Source organism: Periplaneta americana, chromosome 15, assembly GCF_040183065.1.
Source record: "Periplaneta americana isolate PAMFEO1 chromosome 15, P.americana_PAMFEO1_priV1, whole genome shotgun sequence".
Classification (NCBI taxonomy): Eukaryota; Metazoa; Arthropoda; class Insecta; order Blattodea; family Blattidae; genus Periplaneta; species Periplaneta americana.
This window is the reverse complement of record NC_091131.1, coordinates 100,155,897-100,174,139: the sequence shown is the minus strand read 5'-3', so window position 1 is coordinate 100,174,139 and position 18,243 is coordinate 100,155,897. Positions and strand designations below refer to the sequence as shown.

General features: G+C 34.9%; 1 protein-coding gene across 1 annotated transcript; it reads left to right on the top strand.

The window, feature by feature from the left end:
* The first annotated feature begins 1,099 nt into the window (after positions 1-1,099).
* On the top strand, positions 1,100-17,629 carry LOC138715215 (serine/threonine-protein kinase 16). Its single transcript, XM_069847887.1, has 7 exons — positions 1,100-1,484; positions 1,628-1,862; positions 3,208-3,412; positions 4,744-4,898; positions 7,674-7,808; positions 10,841-10,945; positions 16,371-17,629. Exons 1-7 carry the CDS (start codon positions 1,375-1,377, stop codon positions 16,410-16,412), a joined length of 987 nt encoding a protein of 328 aa, XP_069703988.1. The 5' UTR covers positions 1,100-1,374; the 3' UTR covers positions 16,413-17,629.
* The last annotated feature ends 614 nt before the right edge of the window (positions 17,630-18,243 follow it).

Sequence of the window (18,243 nt, the reverse complement as noted above, 5' to 3'; positions counted from 1 at the left end):
TCTTGAAAAAATATTTCCGGAGGTCGTAATGAAAAAAATCCGGAGATTTGTCCACAATTTCCGGAGGCACTTTTGAAAATCACATAAAATGTTATTATAACCTTCTAACTATTACAATACATGAACCTATAATAAAAAGATTTCTACTTTAATTTTTCTACTCACCAATTGGATTTAGTAGTCACCACCTTCCTCTCATAGATGTTTCTCCAGACCAAATATGTTCGTTTTTATGCGTTACATATTTTATATTTAGGGAAGCATTAGTAGTCAAATTATAAAATATTAACAAAACTTTAACTATATAATGTTCATCTACCAGTCTTAATGTATGCCAGAGATTGGTTTTTCTAAAAAAATAAACAATTTCCTACATTAAAAAATCCGGAGATTACAACTTTATTTCCTATTTTTCCGGGAAGTTAAAAAATTCCGAAGATTTCCGGAAATTTCCGGAGACCTGGCAACACTGCCAGTGTTGTCAGATCTTGAAAAAATATTTCCGGAGGTCGTAATGAAAAAAATCCGGAGATTTGTCCACAATTTCCGGAGGCACTTTTGAAAATCACATAAAATGTTATTATAACCTTCTAACTATTACAGTACATGAACCTATAATAAAAAGATTTCTACTTTAATTTTTCTACTCACCAATTTGATTTAGTAGTCACCACCTTCCTCTCATAGATGTTTCTCCAGACCAAATATGTTCGTTTTTATGCGTTACATATTTTATATTTAGGGAAGCATTAGTAGTCAAATTATAAAATATTAACAAAACTTTAACTATATAATGTTCATCTACCAGTCTTAATGTATGCCAGAGATTGGTTTTTCTAAAAAAATAAACAATTTCCTACATTAAAAAATCCGGAGATTACAACTTTATTTCCTATTTTTCCGGGAAGTTAAAAAATTCCGAAGATTTCCGGAAATTTCCGGAGACCTGGCAACACTGCATGAAGTAAATACCGGTTAAGGATCTCACTGGCAGTGCATATGATGGCCGCGCATGCGCAGCATGAGGAGTTAACAATTTCACAACCTGCTCTTGGACTACTTGATGATCCTGACTCGAGCCTCTCGTCAAAATTGGGACTATGTTTTCTCTGTACAGACTGGTACAGCTAACCAAAGATGCGTATGTGAGGCAAAGCTATACATCTGTATTAACTATTTTTAGTGAAGATTAGCAGGCCAAGAGATCGAACAGTACATGTGCCTTGTAATTACATGTCATATGTCATCTACATTTACAGTCATATGGTTATGTAGAGTTTTTTGATTATGATAGCTTCTAGATGATAATAACAATTTTATTTGTGGAAATAGTTACAGGCTAATGACGGGTGGTTGTACATTCGTGTTAATAATATGAATAGTTTAGGTTTAAGCATCATTTTAAAAATGGGATGCATTTGTTCAAGAGAGACTATTCAGATTAATTCAAGAAAATATTACGTCCGTGAACATCTTGGAGAAGGGTAGGCCTAATTTAATTCTAATGGTTTATATTATATATTATTTCCAAATAAGATGCTATTTATACTGCTACATTAATTTTTATATGAACTGTTAGTGGTTAGCAAATTGTTTAATTTATTAATCCATTTAATTATATTTACAGTGGTTTCAGTACAGTTGATCTCGTTGAGGACGCTCACACTGGCAAAATATATGCCGTGAAAAAGATTGTTTGCCATGGAGAGGAGGATCAGAAGATTGCCATGAAAGAAGTTGAATATCATGGACTTCTAAAGCATCCTAATGTTATTGAGTGTATTGATTCAGCTCTGAAGGATCGACCAAATCCAGTTCTAAATTCTACAAGTGAAGTGATGATTGTTTTGCCATATTATAAGGTATGGTAATTTCTTAGCGGGTATCTTCTGTCATTTGAGATTTGAAAGTAGGAGAAATCGGAGAAAAGTTTTATCGTTGCAAGAGTTGATTGATTAATTTGTATCATCTTGTGGGGTGGTGCAGCTTATGGCGAGGGGTGGATTTGCTTGCTTTTTCCCCTCTGGAATTAATCTTATTCGAGCTTTTGCCCTTTGCCAGTCGCATTAAGTACACAGAAGATGTCTTTATTAGAAATAACGAAACCACGTTTTTTTGCAGGCTCCTATGATTTACACGTAACTGTACTTGGCATCGGAAAGGGTCGTAATGTACCCCTTCCAAAAAGGCTCGACTTTCTTGGGCATTGCTGCTGTGAGACACCGTGTACTCTGACCATGAATTCACTCACTACTGGTCTGTCACCTCTCACCACAGTTCAGTTGTCGTGTGACTCCTGACGCACATGACATCATTCAAAAATCGTTTCCAGAGATCGGAAACAACCCTGTATATAACTAACTTTGTTATGCTGTTGTCCTTGTCTTTGCTGATGGATTGGTTGGGGGTATGTTGGTCTTATGTGTGTGTACACTTTGCTAAATGTGCACGGCTAACTTCTTTCCTTAATGTGTACTAGTGTTACATCCCAGTTTTGGCCTTTTCATTAAAATTTTCTCAAGTCACTTCATTTGGGTTGTGGATCGTTTGGAGTGAGATAGATGGCCTTCAGGAAAGGAGCTCAGATAGATGCTTACTATCGACCTCTTGCAAGAATGTGTTCTCATGTACTTTTTAGAATATCATTCCTCTCTTTGTTTCTTTAATCACGGAGTCATTAGGCCTAAATTCACGAAGTAGATGTGTCCTATGTAAACTTGTTACAACATTCTTTTGTCCTTTAAAGAGTCTATTTGAATTTGCTGGGATTTGAATCGTACTTAGAATGCCGAAACTCAAGTTATTCTGCTATCTGTACACGAGAAAAAAAAAAAATATATATATATATACATACATACATACATACCGGTATATGTATCATGAAGCTTAATAATAATACAGTACCGGTACATGTTAGCCACTGGCGTAGGTCAGGCAGTAGTGCATTTACCTGCTGATCCCCAGTTGTGCTCGGGCATGGGTTTGAGTCCCACTTGGGCTGATTACCTGATTGGGTTTTTCCCCCCCGAGATTTTCACTAACTTTAAGGTGAACATCAGGTAATCTATAGTGAATCCTAGACCTCATCTCATTGAATACCATTTCGCTATCACCAATTCCATCGACACTAAATATTCTAGTAGTTGATACAGCGTCGTTAAATAGCCTACTAAAAATACTTCTTTGATTTCCTTTTGTTGTTTTCAGAGAGGCACCTTAGCATATGAGCTGGAACGTCGAAGTGTTCATAAGGAATATATGAATGAGATAGAATTACTTAACATGTTCCTGCATATTTGTGAAGGTGTTAAAGCATTCCATGAAGCCAAGCCAGAACCATTGGCTCACAGAGACCTTAAGACAGCCAATATTTTAATAGCTGATGACCGATCACCAGTTATTATGGATTTAGGTTTGTATGAGTCTTGTAGCAGACTACCTGTTGTTGAATGAGACACTTGACTTACTTATTTACTTACAGCTTTTAAGGAACCCGCAGGTTCATTGCCACCCTCATAAGCCCACCATTGGTCCCTATCCTGTACAAGATTAATCCAGTATCTCTCATCATACCCCACCTCCCTCAAATCCATTTTAATATTATCCTCCCATCTACCTCCTCAAAGATCTTTTTTTCCCTCTGGCCTCCCAACTAACACTATATGCATTTTTTGTTTCGCCTATATGTGTTACATGCCCTGCCAATCTCAAATGTCTGGATTTAAAGTTCCTAATTATGTCAGGTGAAGAATACAATGCGTGCAGTTCTGCATTGTGTAACTTTCTCCATTCTCCTGTAATTTCATCCCTCTTAGCCCCAAATATTTTCCTAAGAACCTTATTCTCAAACACCATTAATTTCTGTTCCTCTCCCAAAGTGAGAGTCTAACACAACCATACACAACAACCGGTAATGTAACTATTTTATAAATTCTAACTTTCAGATTTTTTAACAGCAGACTAGATGACAGAAGCTTCTCAGCCAAATAATAACAGGCATTTTCCATACTTATTCTGCGTTTAATTTTCTCCCAAGTGTCATTTATATTTGTTACTGTTGCTTCAAGATATTTGAATTTTTCCACCTCTTCGAAGGATAAATCTCCAATTTTTATATTTCCATTTCGTAGAATATCCTGGTCATGAGACATAATCATATAATTTGTCTTTTCGGAATTTACTTCCAAACCTATCGCTTTACTTGCTTCAAGTAAAATTTCCGTGTTTTCCGTAATCGTTTGTGGATTATCTCCACGTCATCCATATAGACAAGAAGCTGATGTAACCTCTTCAATTCCAAACCCTCTCAGTTTTATTCATTTACTCTGGTGGAGTTAAGGCTATCGAGTGACAGAATGAATATGACATAAAAAGAACAACTGAACGTTCAAGTAGAAATTGACAATAATAAAAATTAGTCTAACATATTAAATGTTGCGAAAAAGAAAAAAACTAAAAGTAAAAACATATATAAAAAATATAGATACAAAATAGCAGTGACACTCAGCATTATTGTTATCCTGAACTTTCCTAATGGCATATTCTAGAGCAAAGTTAAAAAGTAAAAGTGGTTGTGCATCTCCTTGCCTTAGTCCGCAGTGAATTGGAAACGCATCTGACAGAAACTGGCACACTGGTTTCAAAATAAATAGGCGGTGACATGGACTCTGCGAGGTAACGAAGAATAATAATGTTTATTAAAGATTCAATATAACATCGTACCATATTTTTCTTATGTTACAGGCTCAGTAACAACAGCAAGGGTTAAGATTTGTGGCAGCTCTGAAGCACAGCAGCTCCAAGATCTTGCAAGTGAACGTTGCTCAATGCCATATCGCGCACCAGAACTCTTCAATGTTGAGAGTTATTGCATGATTGATGAGCGAACTGATATATGGGTAACTTGATGATTTGTTATAATATGTTTTCATGTTTATTTACAGTAAAACCCCGATAAGACGTTGTTCAAGAGACCGCGTGTGAACCACGCATTAGACGGGTATACTAATTTTGACTTATATACAGTATTTATTAGCATTTTTCTTTATTGAAATACATGATTCATGAAAGGTAATACAGTGTTACTCCATTATGTAATTACTGTACTGTACGTCAAAGACATTTACGATACTGTATGTATGTACTGTACTTAATTCTTTCGAAAAGAGTCCTTTATAGTTGTTTGCCGTGTGCATGTTCTCCAAGTCCTCATGTTTACCACACTTCACTCTATTGCGCTTACACCCTCCCGACCTCGCAGCTGCAGTGATTGAGTGATTTTTTATTATCTTTATTAATGTCGATGATTGTATTCCTAATGAATCGGACAGTTGTTTCTGATTAAGAGTACACTGGTTTCATCATACTTTCGTAAAATTACCAATTTTTCAGACACAAAAAGCGCTTTTCGTTTAACATTCATCATAATCACAGAGACACGTCAATACACTAAAAGATAACAAACTAACCAGCAAAAATTTCCAGAATTTTATTACGGTCGAGTGAGGAATGTTGCTTGAGAAAGAGAGGATTAGCAAGAGGGTGGATTATTGTAACTATAAGCTGTGCAGGTAAAGGGTCGAATAAGAGAGCGTAACAAGAGGGTGTGGTATTGTATACTGGTAGTAAGAAGGTTTAAATGCGCAGGTAAAGGGTCGAATGCAATACTTTTCAGGTTAATGGCACTAGTAAGTTCAATGGCCAATTCCTGTTACAGTGCGTTGCTGAAAATTACATCGAAAATATTCCATAAAAGTAGTGTATTATGCGGGACTTGAGCGCAACAAACGGGGTATTTTATAAAGGCGTTATATATGAAATGTGCAGGGACCGGACAAAAAAAGTGTATTACACGGGATAGCGTATTAAGCGGGCGTGTCTTATCAAGGTTTTACTGTATATAGAATGATACAAGCCTAAGTTACCAGCATTCTTATAGAGCCACGAGGTTGCTTTTTGATGGCCAGTGCATTGGATTTTCTCTGTTGTTTCCTCTAAGCCCATTGCAAGACATAATGCGTCGGTTTTCTTTTGTTCCTTATTTCATTAAGCTAGTGACAATTCCGTTGGCACTTTGTGTTGTTATTTTCTGTTAGTGAGTTATCTGAACTGTAGGGAAAGACATATTTTCAACCATAGATAGGTAGATATACAGTACAATAATGCATTTTCCATGTTGTGTTTACATTTCAGGCAATGTTTCTTCTTATCAAGAACAGAACCTGTTTCTCGCCACTTAATTTAATAATTAATTTAAGACACTGTTTCACTTGTTGTGTAGCCTCTGAAAAATTCCTCCAAAATTTGTACAAATACAACTCTTATGACTTCTTCTATAGATACATTTCAACGAGGAAGTTCACTATGCCTAAATGAGACGCTCTACTGTAATGCCAATCCTAATTAGTGATTTCGGTAATTGATTACAATATAAATTTGGTTTAACCCTCTAATAGAGTGAATAATAACTGATAATAAAATAATGGTTCATGTAAATCTGTAGTGCTCGGGAATAGTGGCACAAGTCAAAAATGTTAATTTTACAGAAGAAGGAAAAAAACTGTCTTCACACTGGTTTATGTCGATTTGATTTTCTTCTGTATGAAATAATGGTTCATATAAATCTGTAGCGCTCGGGAAAAGTGGCACAAGTCAAAAATGTTAATTTTACAGAAGAAGGAAAAAAAACTGTCTTCACACTGGTTTATGTCGATTTGATTTTCTTCTGTATGAAATAATGGTTCATATAAATCTGTAGCGCTCGGGAAAAGTGGCACAAGTCAAAAATGTTAATTTTACAGAAGAAGGAAAAAAACTGTCTTCACACTGGTTTATGTCGATTTGATTTTCTTCTGTATGAATTATTTTAATGGGAGTAGTACTTATGTCTCTTTTCCCAAGCGAGCAGATGTTCCTTAAGTTTATCAATAAATTAATAAAATATGTTTGTGGAAACTGACTTATGCCACTTTTCCCAAGCACTGCAGAAATATAGGCTACTTGTAGTTAATGAATATGAAATTCATATTAAAGGAGCAGTTTTTTTAATGGTTATTAAGATAAAGCAATAACATTTGGCCTATAATGGATGAATGCCTGTCTACAAGAATAGTGTATGTTACACATGTTAAAAATTATTTTCTTTTGCTCTTAGGGTTGCTCCATTCAGACAATGGCTTTCGTTTTGTAAACATCCTTACTCACAAAATAAAATGCGATCTTTAACAATTGTACTGTAAAATGGCAACTAATCTCATTTGCTAGGTTAGTACTTTGAGTTACATCATGATAACAGCTTCAATTTATATCTTGCATATCAAACTTCGTATTATCTGACAAGTACTGAGTAATTGTTATAGTCTAAATACGAAATAAACTAAATAAAAATAGACTGCCCAAGGATTTAACTCCCAAATAAAATGTTGCATTATCATCTTCTTCTCTACACGGATTAGGCATATTCGCCTGTTCTGGCTTCACAGTTGATCCTTTCAACGTCTTTTTGATCTTCCTATATTCAAACACTATTTTTGGTAACTTCTTATCTGTCATTCGAATCAAATGCTGGTACTACTGTATTCTTTTATTTTATCATTCAAACTAGAACTGTAATGTTTGAAGGAAAATTAAGAGAATGTCTGTAGATACTAATAAATTTCTCTTTTTAATTTCAGTCTCTTGGCTGTGTTTTGTATGCAATGTGTTACTTCAAATCTCCATTTGATACTGTGTATGAACGTGGGGACAGTGTAGCATTAGCTGTTATCAGTGGAAATATTGCATTTCCAGAATCTACTCCTTATGATCAGGTAAGCTTGATATTGATGGCTAAGAAGTGATACTTCCGTTCTGTAAATTTGCAGGTGAATAAAAAATGTTTTAAAAATGAATTTTTCTCAAAATAGACAAACTTTTTATATATGTTTCTTCTGCTTTGCAAAATCATCTACTCGAGGACACTATTAGTTAACTGTCCAATATTGTGAACTTAATAATAATGTAATTAATCTAAAAATTATGTAGTTAAACTACATGACCGTTTTTGTTGATACGATATATCACTTCTTAGCTATCAATATGCTTTACACCATAATATAATGATCTGGCTGTCAGATGAAATTTTTTTTAATATTATGATTCAGAAAGAATTTTATAGAATGCATCATCACATTGTCATTGTGGAATTATTTGTATCTGATGCATACATAGGGCAGCTGCCTCTTTGGTGTAGTGGTTAGCTTGCCTGACTATGAAACAAAAGGTTCCAAGTTCTATTCCCGACTGTACCCAGGGCAAGGCCGGACAACTGAATGTTTTGTGGAGCAGCAGAGAGTAGTTCTTGCTCACGAAATGCTACTGCCAGCTCTCCAGTGCAAAACAGCTGTGCAGAAGTGGATTACAAATTACAGATATCTATAGTCCCAACGCTGTTATTTCCGGCGTGACTCCGCCTCTTTGCTTACATCTTAGAAAGTGAAGGCTCTATAAAGTCTAGGTAGGTAGTATCATTCGCCATTTTTGTTCTTACGTTGCCGAGCTACCATACGAGGAATCTATTTTCAACACCGTTAAAAATTATCATGTCGTAACTCCTATGATAATAAATCAAACACACTGTAATTCAGCAAATAATTGAGCGGCAAATAACGTCTTCGTGTGCTTTCTGCAAACGTCAACTAAAGAGCTAAAATGGTGGGCGATTATATTAAGTATTTATCGAGCCTTAAGAAATGAATCAGCGAATCACAAGATGCACACGTTTAAATGTAGCCAACCGGCAACGCGATTGGCTGCCGGAAATTAGAGCGACGGGACTATAGCATGCATGGCTATAATAGGAATCATATTCACTCTCTCAACAATTAATAGGCTTTAAATGGGATTGAAATAAATATATTTCAAATAATTAAAACATTTGTATTTGAGAAAATTAACTTACACAATCGGTAGGCCTATATATATATATATATATAATACAAATACATATATACACATGGTCCACACCTGTGAAGTAATGGTTAGTGTGTCTTATCGTGAAACCAGGTGATCCGAGTTTGAATCCCAGTTGGGACAAGTTACCTGGTTGAGGTTTTTTCCAGGGTTTTCCCTCAACCCAATATGAGCAAATGCTGGGAAACTATTGGTGTTGGACCCCAAACTCATTCCACCGACATTATCACCTTCATTTCATTCAGATGCTAAATAATCTGAGATGTTGAATAACGTCGTAAAATAACCCACTAAAAATACGTTTTATATATATATATATATATACACACACACACACACACACACACACACACACACACACAGGGTGATTCACGAGGAAAGGTAAAAAATTTAGGATATGATATCTTAGACCATTTTGAGTGAAAAAGTTCATGTGAACATTGGTCCATTTTCGAACGTTGGCGGAGCTAGATGCATTTTTTTTGGTAAAACGTCTTGCCCCAGTGTGAATCAGACTCTACCATATGCTTCTGACGTGAGAATGTGAGACAAGGTCATCGATCGCAATGAATGACGGAACATTGGAGTCTGCATTGTGAGCGATGTAGATAAGAGAAGCAAACCAGGTGATGAGGAATTACAAATGTCCAATTGCCAGCCCTTGTCTGATGTAATGACACAGAACCAGCACATAACACTAATACCACTATCACTTAGTTCACAGCAGTTCAATCAGCTACCTACAGTACAGTAGTTATACAGGTACAGTTATCGGAAGTGTTAAGTTGTGTTTTTCAAGATGCCTTATAAATTTTCGACTACAGAATACGCTCATTTGTGTATGTTTATGGTTTATGCAATGGAAGTTCCTTGTGTGCCGTCGCTGAATATGAACGACGCTTTCCGAACAGAAGGATACCATATCAAAGAGTGTTTACTGTCTAAGGGGTTGGATGAAAGACTTGGTATAGCAGAGGAAGGGGAAAACGAGAGAGGCGCTAATTGACTGTATTTTGGATGCGGCATAAAGAACAGCCACATGCAACTCTCCCAAGCGATGAGCGCGATTCACACCCGAGCACAACAGTGCATTGGAGCAGAAGGAAGTACCTTTGAAAATGTGCGAAAATATCGACCCCAATGTCTAGAATATTAGGTATGTATGCATACGTGAATATAAACTTTAAATTTGTCCATTATCTGTCTCTAAATGCGAGTTAGTACAATGGAATCCCAGAAGTTTTTGTGAAATCAAAGAGCCATATCTCCGTAACCGTTCGAAAATGGACCCATATTCATATGAACTTTTTGACTCAGAATGACTTCAGAATTCACATCCTAAATTTTTTTACCTTTCCTCGTGAATCACCCTGTATGTATATCGGTTAACGTTTGACACTAGCAAATTTTCCATTGATGACCTCAGGGGTCCTGAAATATAGTAAAATGTTAAACAAACATGGCAAATAACATAATTAAATAATGGACATGATTTACGTTTACATAACTGCAATCAGACTTTCTTCTGATTATGTACAATAATTCATCACTGTTCAGTGCTTACTGAACATGCGCAGTATGTTATAACTGGAACTTGAAAAACTCAGGTGGCCCAAATTTTGTTTCTGGATCTCTACATTTTGAAGTGCGTCTGTTATCATCTCGTAAGTCTTTAAATGTTTCTATTTTTTATAGCTGAAGAAATGCATAACAGTTGTTAGCTGGGGTATGAAAAGAGTAAAAAATTATTTTGCTCTGCTGTGCAATTTCCTCAGACACATTTACGAGGTTTTAGAAGTAAGCCAGCGATATATTACATGTTTTAATTTATGTTGTTCTATATCAGAATTTCTGGTTGTTATTAACCAAAAATTTATCTTCTTATTTACAGGAAATACATGATTTAATCCTTTACATGCTGAAAGTGAATTCAATGGAGCGGCCTTACATATACAGCGTCATAGAAAAGACTCATGATGTTATTTCACATATACAAGTAAAGGCATAGATATATGATATATGTGGAAGACGATCGTCATTTTGCAACTTGAGAGATTGAATGTCTGAAAGTGACATGGAAGTTTTCTGCTATTATTTTTTAACATTTCCGTCTTTCTAGAATAGATGATGTGGAAAATAAGAGAAATTATCATGCATGTATTTAAGATTGTCATGGTTTTAATGTATGTTCTAATCTTTAAGTAGAGACTTTTATTCTTCAATTACTAAATATTATTTATAACATAAGACTGATATATGTTGGCATATATTATGATGCACTCATTTAGATTAAAAAAATTGGACGACTGAAATTTTTAAAGGAACTTACACCTCAAAATCTGTGCTTCAGTGATTGACCATGATATTATCTATGAAAAATATTGGAGTGCAAGAGGTCAAATGACTTTATTGTCAAGTGCCTGCCATTAGAAAACAACAACAACACTTCTTTTCTTGCATACCTTCTGTAGTCTGGTTGTTCTTATTTAGTTCACTGATATTGGCTGTCAATGACGTTATACTTACGGAAAATCTTCCCTCATGGTCAAGTCTAGGACATTATTGTGATAAGCTGTTTATGAAGTTTTGTTGAATGCAGACCAATTACTCTAATAAAAAAATAATAACTGCAAAAAGATGCTTCAATTGTTAAATATTCCTAAGCAATTTATTAAATATGCTTTTGGAGATTATTTTTAATTTTATGCTTAGAGCTAACTAATACAACACAAGGTATAAAACAAACAAATGACCCCATGGCATTCAAATAGTGAATTTCCCACCAGATGGCTAAATTCTGATATATAGCAACATCATACCACATTGAGAGAAGTCGTGCCAAGACTTACGAATGTTGTAGACTGGCCATGCCAGAAATAAGATCACCAAGACTATAAAGCCAGTAAGATACTATAACATTTATTGTAATACATTTTGTGTTCTTTTAACAAAGTATTCATTATACATTATAAAAAACTGAGACATTTAATTTGAAACAAATTATCGATCTATCATTGTCATCTTTAATACTAAAAATGCAATAAGTGAAAGTCTGTAGTTTAGTTACAAGTCTCAGTCATGTAATCTGTACAAATGAAGTACTTTTCTATATATATATACTTTTTGATATTTCTGATAATCTAAATAACTTAAATCTTGTTGCATTCGTTTCATTTCACTTGCCTGATTGAAATACCTTACTTTAATATCATAATCTGATATTATACAAACATAATATCAAAAGTAGTTAGATTAGGTTCTGTTATGGCTAAAATATTAAGATCACCATCAGAATCTTGAGTTACTGACTACGTCTTCAGCTTTTAATTAACGACACAGTCAATTCTCATTATATATTGCCTTTCTGCATTTATGGTAGTATTGTATAAAGCCACGTGTTCCTTTACACACACTATTTTTTTTTTTTACTTTTTTTGCAGTTTATTAAATGAAACACGTTAATAAAATGAATTCCTTCTATACTGTAGAATAGAATTCCAATTTTCATATTTATCTACTGTATTGGTTCGAGTCTAATACATCCTCGAATATAATATGATCCAAAGTTTTCAGATGGCCTTTAAGAAAAAATAAAAATATCTTAATATAATATGATCTACGATCTCCTCCTCCTCCAGGCTGGTAACTCTCCTACAAAATATCCTCATTGTCATCCATGTTATTAGAAACACAGCACTTTTTGAAATTCTTTGCAATTGACTCACTGCTAATCCTATTCCATGTTGTTTACCCACTGGACTAGCAACTGCACACTTGGTTTTTTCAGTTTGCCTGTTAGGATCAAAACATGATCTCCTTTAAGCAATCAGCCCTAAGGGGTTTATTAACAACATATAGCACTTGAAGCTTGTACAGTTTGTCCTGTTATAAAATAGACTTATTTTACAATAGACAAGGGCTAGGCTTCAATTATAATAGGAGTTTCAGACAGCTATTTTATGCAAAAAAAAAACTATTAGATTTGGGCCAACACAGTATTAACTTAAAGGAACTAAGAGACTGCAAATTTGGCAATAGTATAAGCAAGTATGGTGGAGTTTGTTTAAAATTGTTTTATCTTAATTTGCGTGGGACATGTAAGTAAATTAATATTTAGCATAAAAGTTAATTCCCAATTTACCACGAAAATCGTCTGTAGCTGCATTTAGATTGGCAACAGGCCATGACTGTTTGGTCAAATACCTGCATAGAATTGGAATATATCAGTCCCCTAACTGCCCATTGTGCAAGTCAAACCAAGAAATGGATTCGGAACACCTCAAAATCTGTGCTTCAGTGTCTGACCATGATAATATCTTTGAAAAATATTGGAGTGCAAGAGATCAAATGACTTTATTGTCAAACGCCTGGCATTAGAAAACAACAACATATTTAGCATGAAATAAGCTGATCACTAATTATTTAGGTACGAGTACTTAATTGAAGTATGTTCATAGCCAAATATCATATTGCGTACAGTAATACAAGGCGGATATAATGGATGGTATATGATATACAATGTCAAATACATGGCGAATCAAACCTAAGGGACCAGCACTCCTGTCATTTCTCAGCACTAGAGTCTGGCAAGTGATCTTTTGCTTAACTAGTGAATTATTTATTTAAGGAACTGGAGAAAATCTTACCTGAATTTCATAGCAGTTGCTCAAAATGTTCTCCATTACATTTTGAACATGTTTTGCAGTGCTATATGAAGTTCTGGGACATTTACTCGAGTTCATACTCCTTAATATTCCGTGTTTAAACATGTACAACGTTTCTTTTTATTGTGAGCGGAACCTGTTTCTTGTCACATACTAAATTTAAGAACACAATGTTTCGATGGTTATGTAGTCTCTGGAAAGTGTCGCCGAAACATGTGTAAACACAACTGTACGACTTCTCCTTCAGTATATACAGGGTGAACCGTAAGTAATGTCATTAATTTCAGGGGATTATTTTTTTGTTTAGATATTTAAAACAGAAAAGTTTAATACAATTTTGCTCATTATTGCTTTCTTCTGGAGATAAAAATAGTTCCATATGAAATATTTCATAGTGTGTTTTGGGAAAGCCACTGATTTAATTCCTAATAAGCTCAGTGAATTTAAGGGAGTATTGTTTCATGATACTAAATTGTTGAAAGAATTTTATTTTTGTCTTTAAAGTATGCAGAAATTTGATCCAAACAAACGTAACTTTTTGTTCTTCAAACGAATTTTACAATGTTACATTTGTTCGGATGAAATTTCTTCTCATTTAAAGGACAAAACTAAAATTCTTTCAATCATTTATTATCCTAATATACTGCACAGTATGAAATATTTCATATAAAACAATTTTTATCTCGAAAAGGAAGCAAAAACGAGCAAAATTGTAATAAACTTCTTTGTTTGATATATCTCAAAGAATAACCCCCTGAAATTAATGACATTAATGTATGTTCCAACGAGAAAAATGCGTTGCTGTAGTGTGTTTAAAAGTACCTATTTCTGAATAACGTTCAGATAACTGACTAACTGAAATTGACAATATAATATCGAAGGTTGTGCAACAGCTGATAAGGAAAAACCATGCATTGCATCCTGGACAGTTGTCAGCATTCTTACTGAAATGCGAGATTGTTGAATGGCAATTAGTGTGTTGAGTTTTCCCAACTTTATGTATAGTGTGTTCCGAACTTCATACCTTGCTGCAACATGTGTAGAGAAAGTAATGGGGAACATTTTGAACAAAACGTCTGCCAAGTAAACTCTGTGGTAGTGTGTCTGCCTCCAGACTAGCCAGCCCGAGTTCGATTCCCAGCGGGATCGGAAGTCTTCATGTAAAATTCTACCTCAGAACTAGGAGAGATGGCGGTGCACAACTTCTAATCACTAAATTGTTAAATCCCAAATCTCTTCGCAATGCACATGAAGGGAAGGCATATGTCACTGTTGATAGTGATTCGTCCATCGGATGGGAATGTTAAGACTGGCAGCCCCCTTGGTGCTATTCGACAGAAGTAGGCTACATGCCAGCACCGGGTTTCCCCTTCTCCCTTCCTCACCATCAACATCCTCACTCATTCCCTACACTACACTTACACGAACACTTAACATACACTCACCCTAGTATAAGACATAACTCTTCATAGATATACATCATGCATAACATGGCTCGCCGAAGTGGTGTTCAATTTGAAAATGGGTTACAGTTCTGCCATCTATTCACAGTATGCGGAACCTGAATCACGTAAAGTGAAGTGGGTAGGCATTAGACACATTTTGAACAAATTCAGGTAATATTCTCTTTGTTTGTGTAAATGAATGATTCGTTAGTTACATGAAAGATCACTTGGCAGACTGTAGTGCTGTGAGATGGCAAAAACATTATCCATAGTGATCTTGCCAGACCGTAGTGCCAACAGACGACAGGAGTTCCACTCCCTTAAGTTTGACTTTCTCAGTGCTTTGAATTCTGTGGTAAATGGAAACAAGACATGATATTACAGTGACAGAAGTTTAAAGTCTGTCTGCATTGCTCTTAGTCCTCATGAACTTTGCATTAAATTTTTGCTATGTACAGTATAATTGAGAGTTGACTGTGTGTACACTTTTATTAAACATGTTGCTGGCATTTCAGTATTTTCAAGTAGCAAATGAGAAGGAAATATTCATGTTCATACTACTGTATGAAGTTATTATAGTAGTTTCACTTGTTTTATACTAAAACATTGTTGTAAAAAGTAATTTCACATAGTTCACTCTTTGTTTCTGAATGGGTATGTATTAATTTATACATGAATTCCTCAGTGAATGTATTTATTTAATTTTATTTTAATATCTACTTTCACCACGTCAATAGAAGTAGCTCTTGAAAGTTGTACACAATTTTGAGTTGAAAAGAAAACTTTATTAATTTTGTACAAAGTTGTTAACAGATTTTTCTTATTCGTGTAGAGTAAAAGGTTAGAGTAGTGTACAGACTAGATTTGTAAATAGCTCTTATTCTTGTAAACTGCACTTAAGTAGTGGGATTGATCAGAGAAATGAAAGTATAAAGATTCTTTAATTTCGTCTTATTAGTATTCCATGTAAAGGTTTCTATATCTTGAGTTTAAACACAATTTCTTTTATGGAGATGTATTTGCATGGGAGTCGAAGTGAGTTCTTTTGTGTGTGTATATAAAATTGTGAAGACATTTCCAAGGAACAAAATGTAAAGGGACCTGTAAATATCCTAATAATTTTTTTTATTTCATAAGCCATTACAAAGAATTTCGACAAAGTGACTTTTATTTGTTTCTTGAACTTGTATTTTACATTGTTTCACACTTTGTATTTTATGTGCTTCCCAGACATGGGATGGAACAATGTTGCTAACAGTTTCTATCCCTCTTTTGGTTGAGTTTTTTTTAACATGAAATGTTTATATTCTAGGGTCAATTGGAGAAAAAAATTTACGCAAATTTCGACATTTGATGCCACCTCTTAACAACAGATCAGAATATTTCACTAATACTATATTTTCTGGAGAGAGAGGTTTACTTTCTTGCATGAATGATATTTATTTCTCATACCGTAGACTTTCCTACAAACCAATTCAGATGAAAAACAGTAATTCCATTATGAATATTTGTACAGGTATGTAATATCTATTCAGTAAAGAAAAAATAATTAATAATGCAACACACAAATTGCATTAAATTTATTTCACATTTAGTTATATTCACAAACCTTATAAATAAGAACTACAGAGTGATTTTTATAGAACTGACACATTTCTTTCATTAATTGTTTCAAAACGAATTGTGCTAGCGACAACTTATCATACCTAAATGTAGAGGAATTTTGGGAGATTATTTACCTCTATAGCAAATGTTGAAAATGTCCTACATCCTGCATAAGGCACAACTCAACACGTCGTTCCATGTTACTGGCCACTCGTTGGAGGACTCTGTTGTCAATAGCTTGAATCTCCTGTGTGATGTTGTGCTTCAGATCGTCCAATGTCTGGGGACGTGTGGCGTAAACGCGGTCTTTTAAGTAACCCCATAGAAAGAAGTCTGGCGTTGTCAAATCCGGAGATCTCGGTGGCCACAGGTTCCTGGAAATTATTCGGTCGTCAAAGAAACTTGCAATTAGTTCCATGGATTCATTTGATGTATGGCATGTAGCGCCATCTTGCTGAAAATATCTTTGACTCAGCTCTACATCGTCCAGTTGCTCAACAAACTCCATGAAAATCAGTCGATACTCTGCAGTGTTCACAGTCTGGTTAAAAAAAATTGCCCCACTATTCTCTGTGCGAATATTGCGCACCAAATTCAGATTTTAACCGGGTGCATAGGTGCTTCATGGATGACATGTGGATTTTCGATGGCCCAATGGCGTGAGTTCTGTGAGTTCACATAACTGGATAAATGGAACCATGCTTCATCTGTGAACCATGTGATGGACAATATGGCAGGATTTTGCACAATGAACGTCTGAAACCAACGACAATAATTCAATCTTTCATCCTTATCTGGTTCCTGTAGCTCCTGAACACCAAATTCTCTCTGGTATGCCCTTTGAGTAGCTGTAATTGAATTCGTAATCCAGTATTGCTTCAGCGAATAGGGATATAAAGAATGGACACATCGCGTCGGTACCTTTGATGTAGCCGGACTGATTTCAATTACCTTCAAACCAGCTAAAGCGTGAGATTCTGCTTTCTCCCTAGAGTTGGCGCTGACATCACACCAGCTAGCAGTCGACACAGCGGAAATATAACACATATAATTAATACATCTAGGTACATTATGTACTCAAATAAAATAAATTGGATCCTTAAAATAATAAATCCGTCATTAACTGTAATGTCTAGACTCTAGAGTTCCTTTATAATGAGAGTTCAGACGTTGACCCCAACAACAATTAAAATATGTAATGATTTGATAGCACTGAAAATGGAAAAACAAAACCCTTACGAGAAGTAAAACCATATACCTGTATTATATTGTATACAAATATTAAACAAATTCGATACTTAATTTTATAATGTATTATATTATTTTATAATATAATTTATTATATCTGAAATATAAAATATTATTATTACAACTAGTTTGTCACTGAGAAATAAGGAAAAGCCGTTAACTTGAATTTATTTGAAGCAAAGCGTTACTGGATTATGCAATAAGGTAGGCGATGTTTGGATCCTGTGTCTCAACTCTACTCTCAATTATTATCTTAGCGTATGCTCGATTACACTAACCTCTAGCGCTTGAAAGTGGAACTAAACGCTGGCGCACAGAGAAACAAAACACAG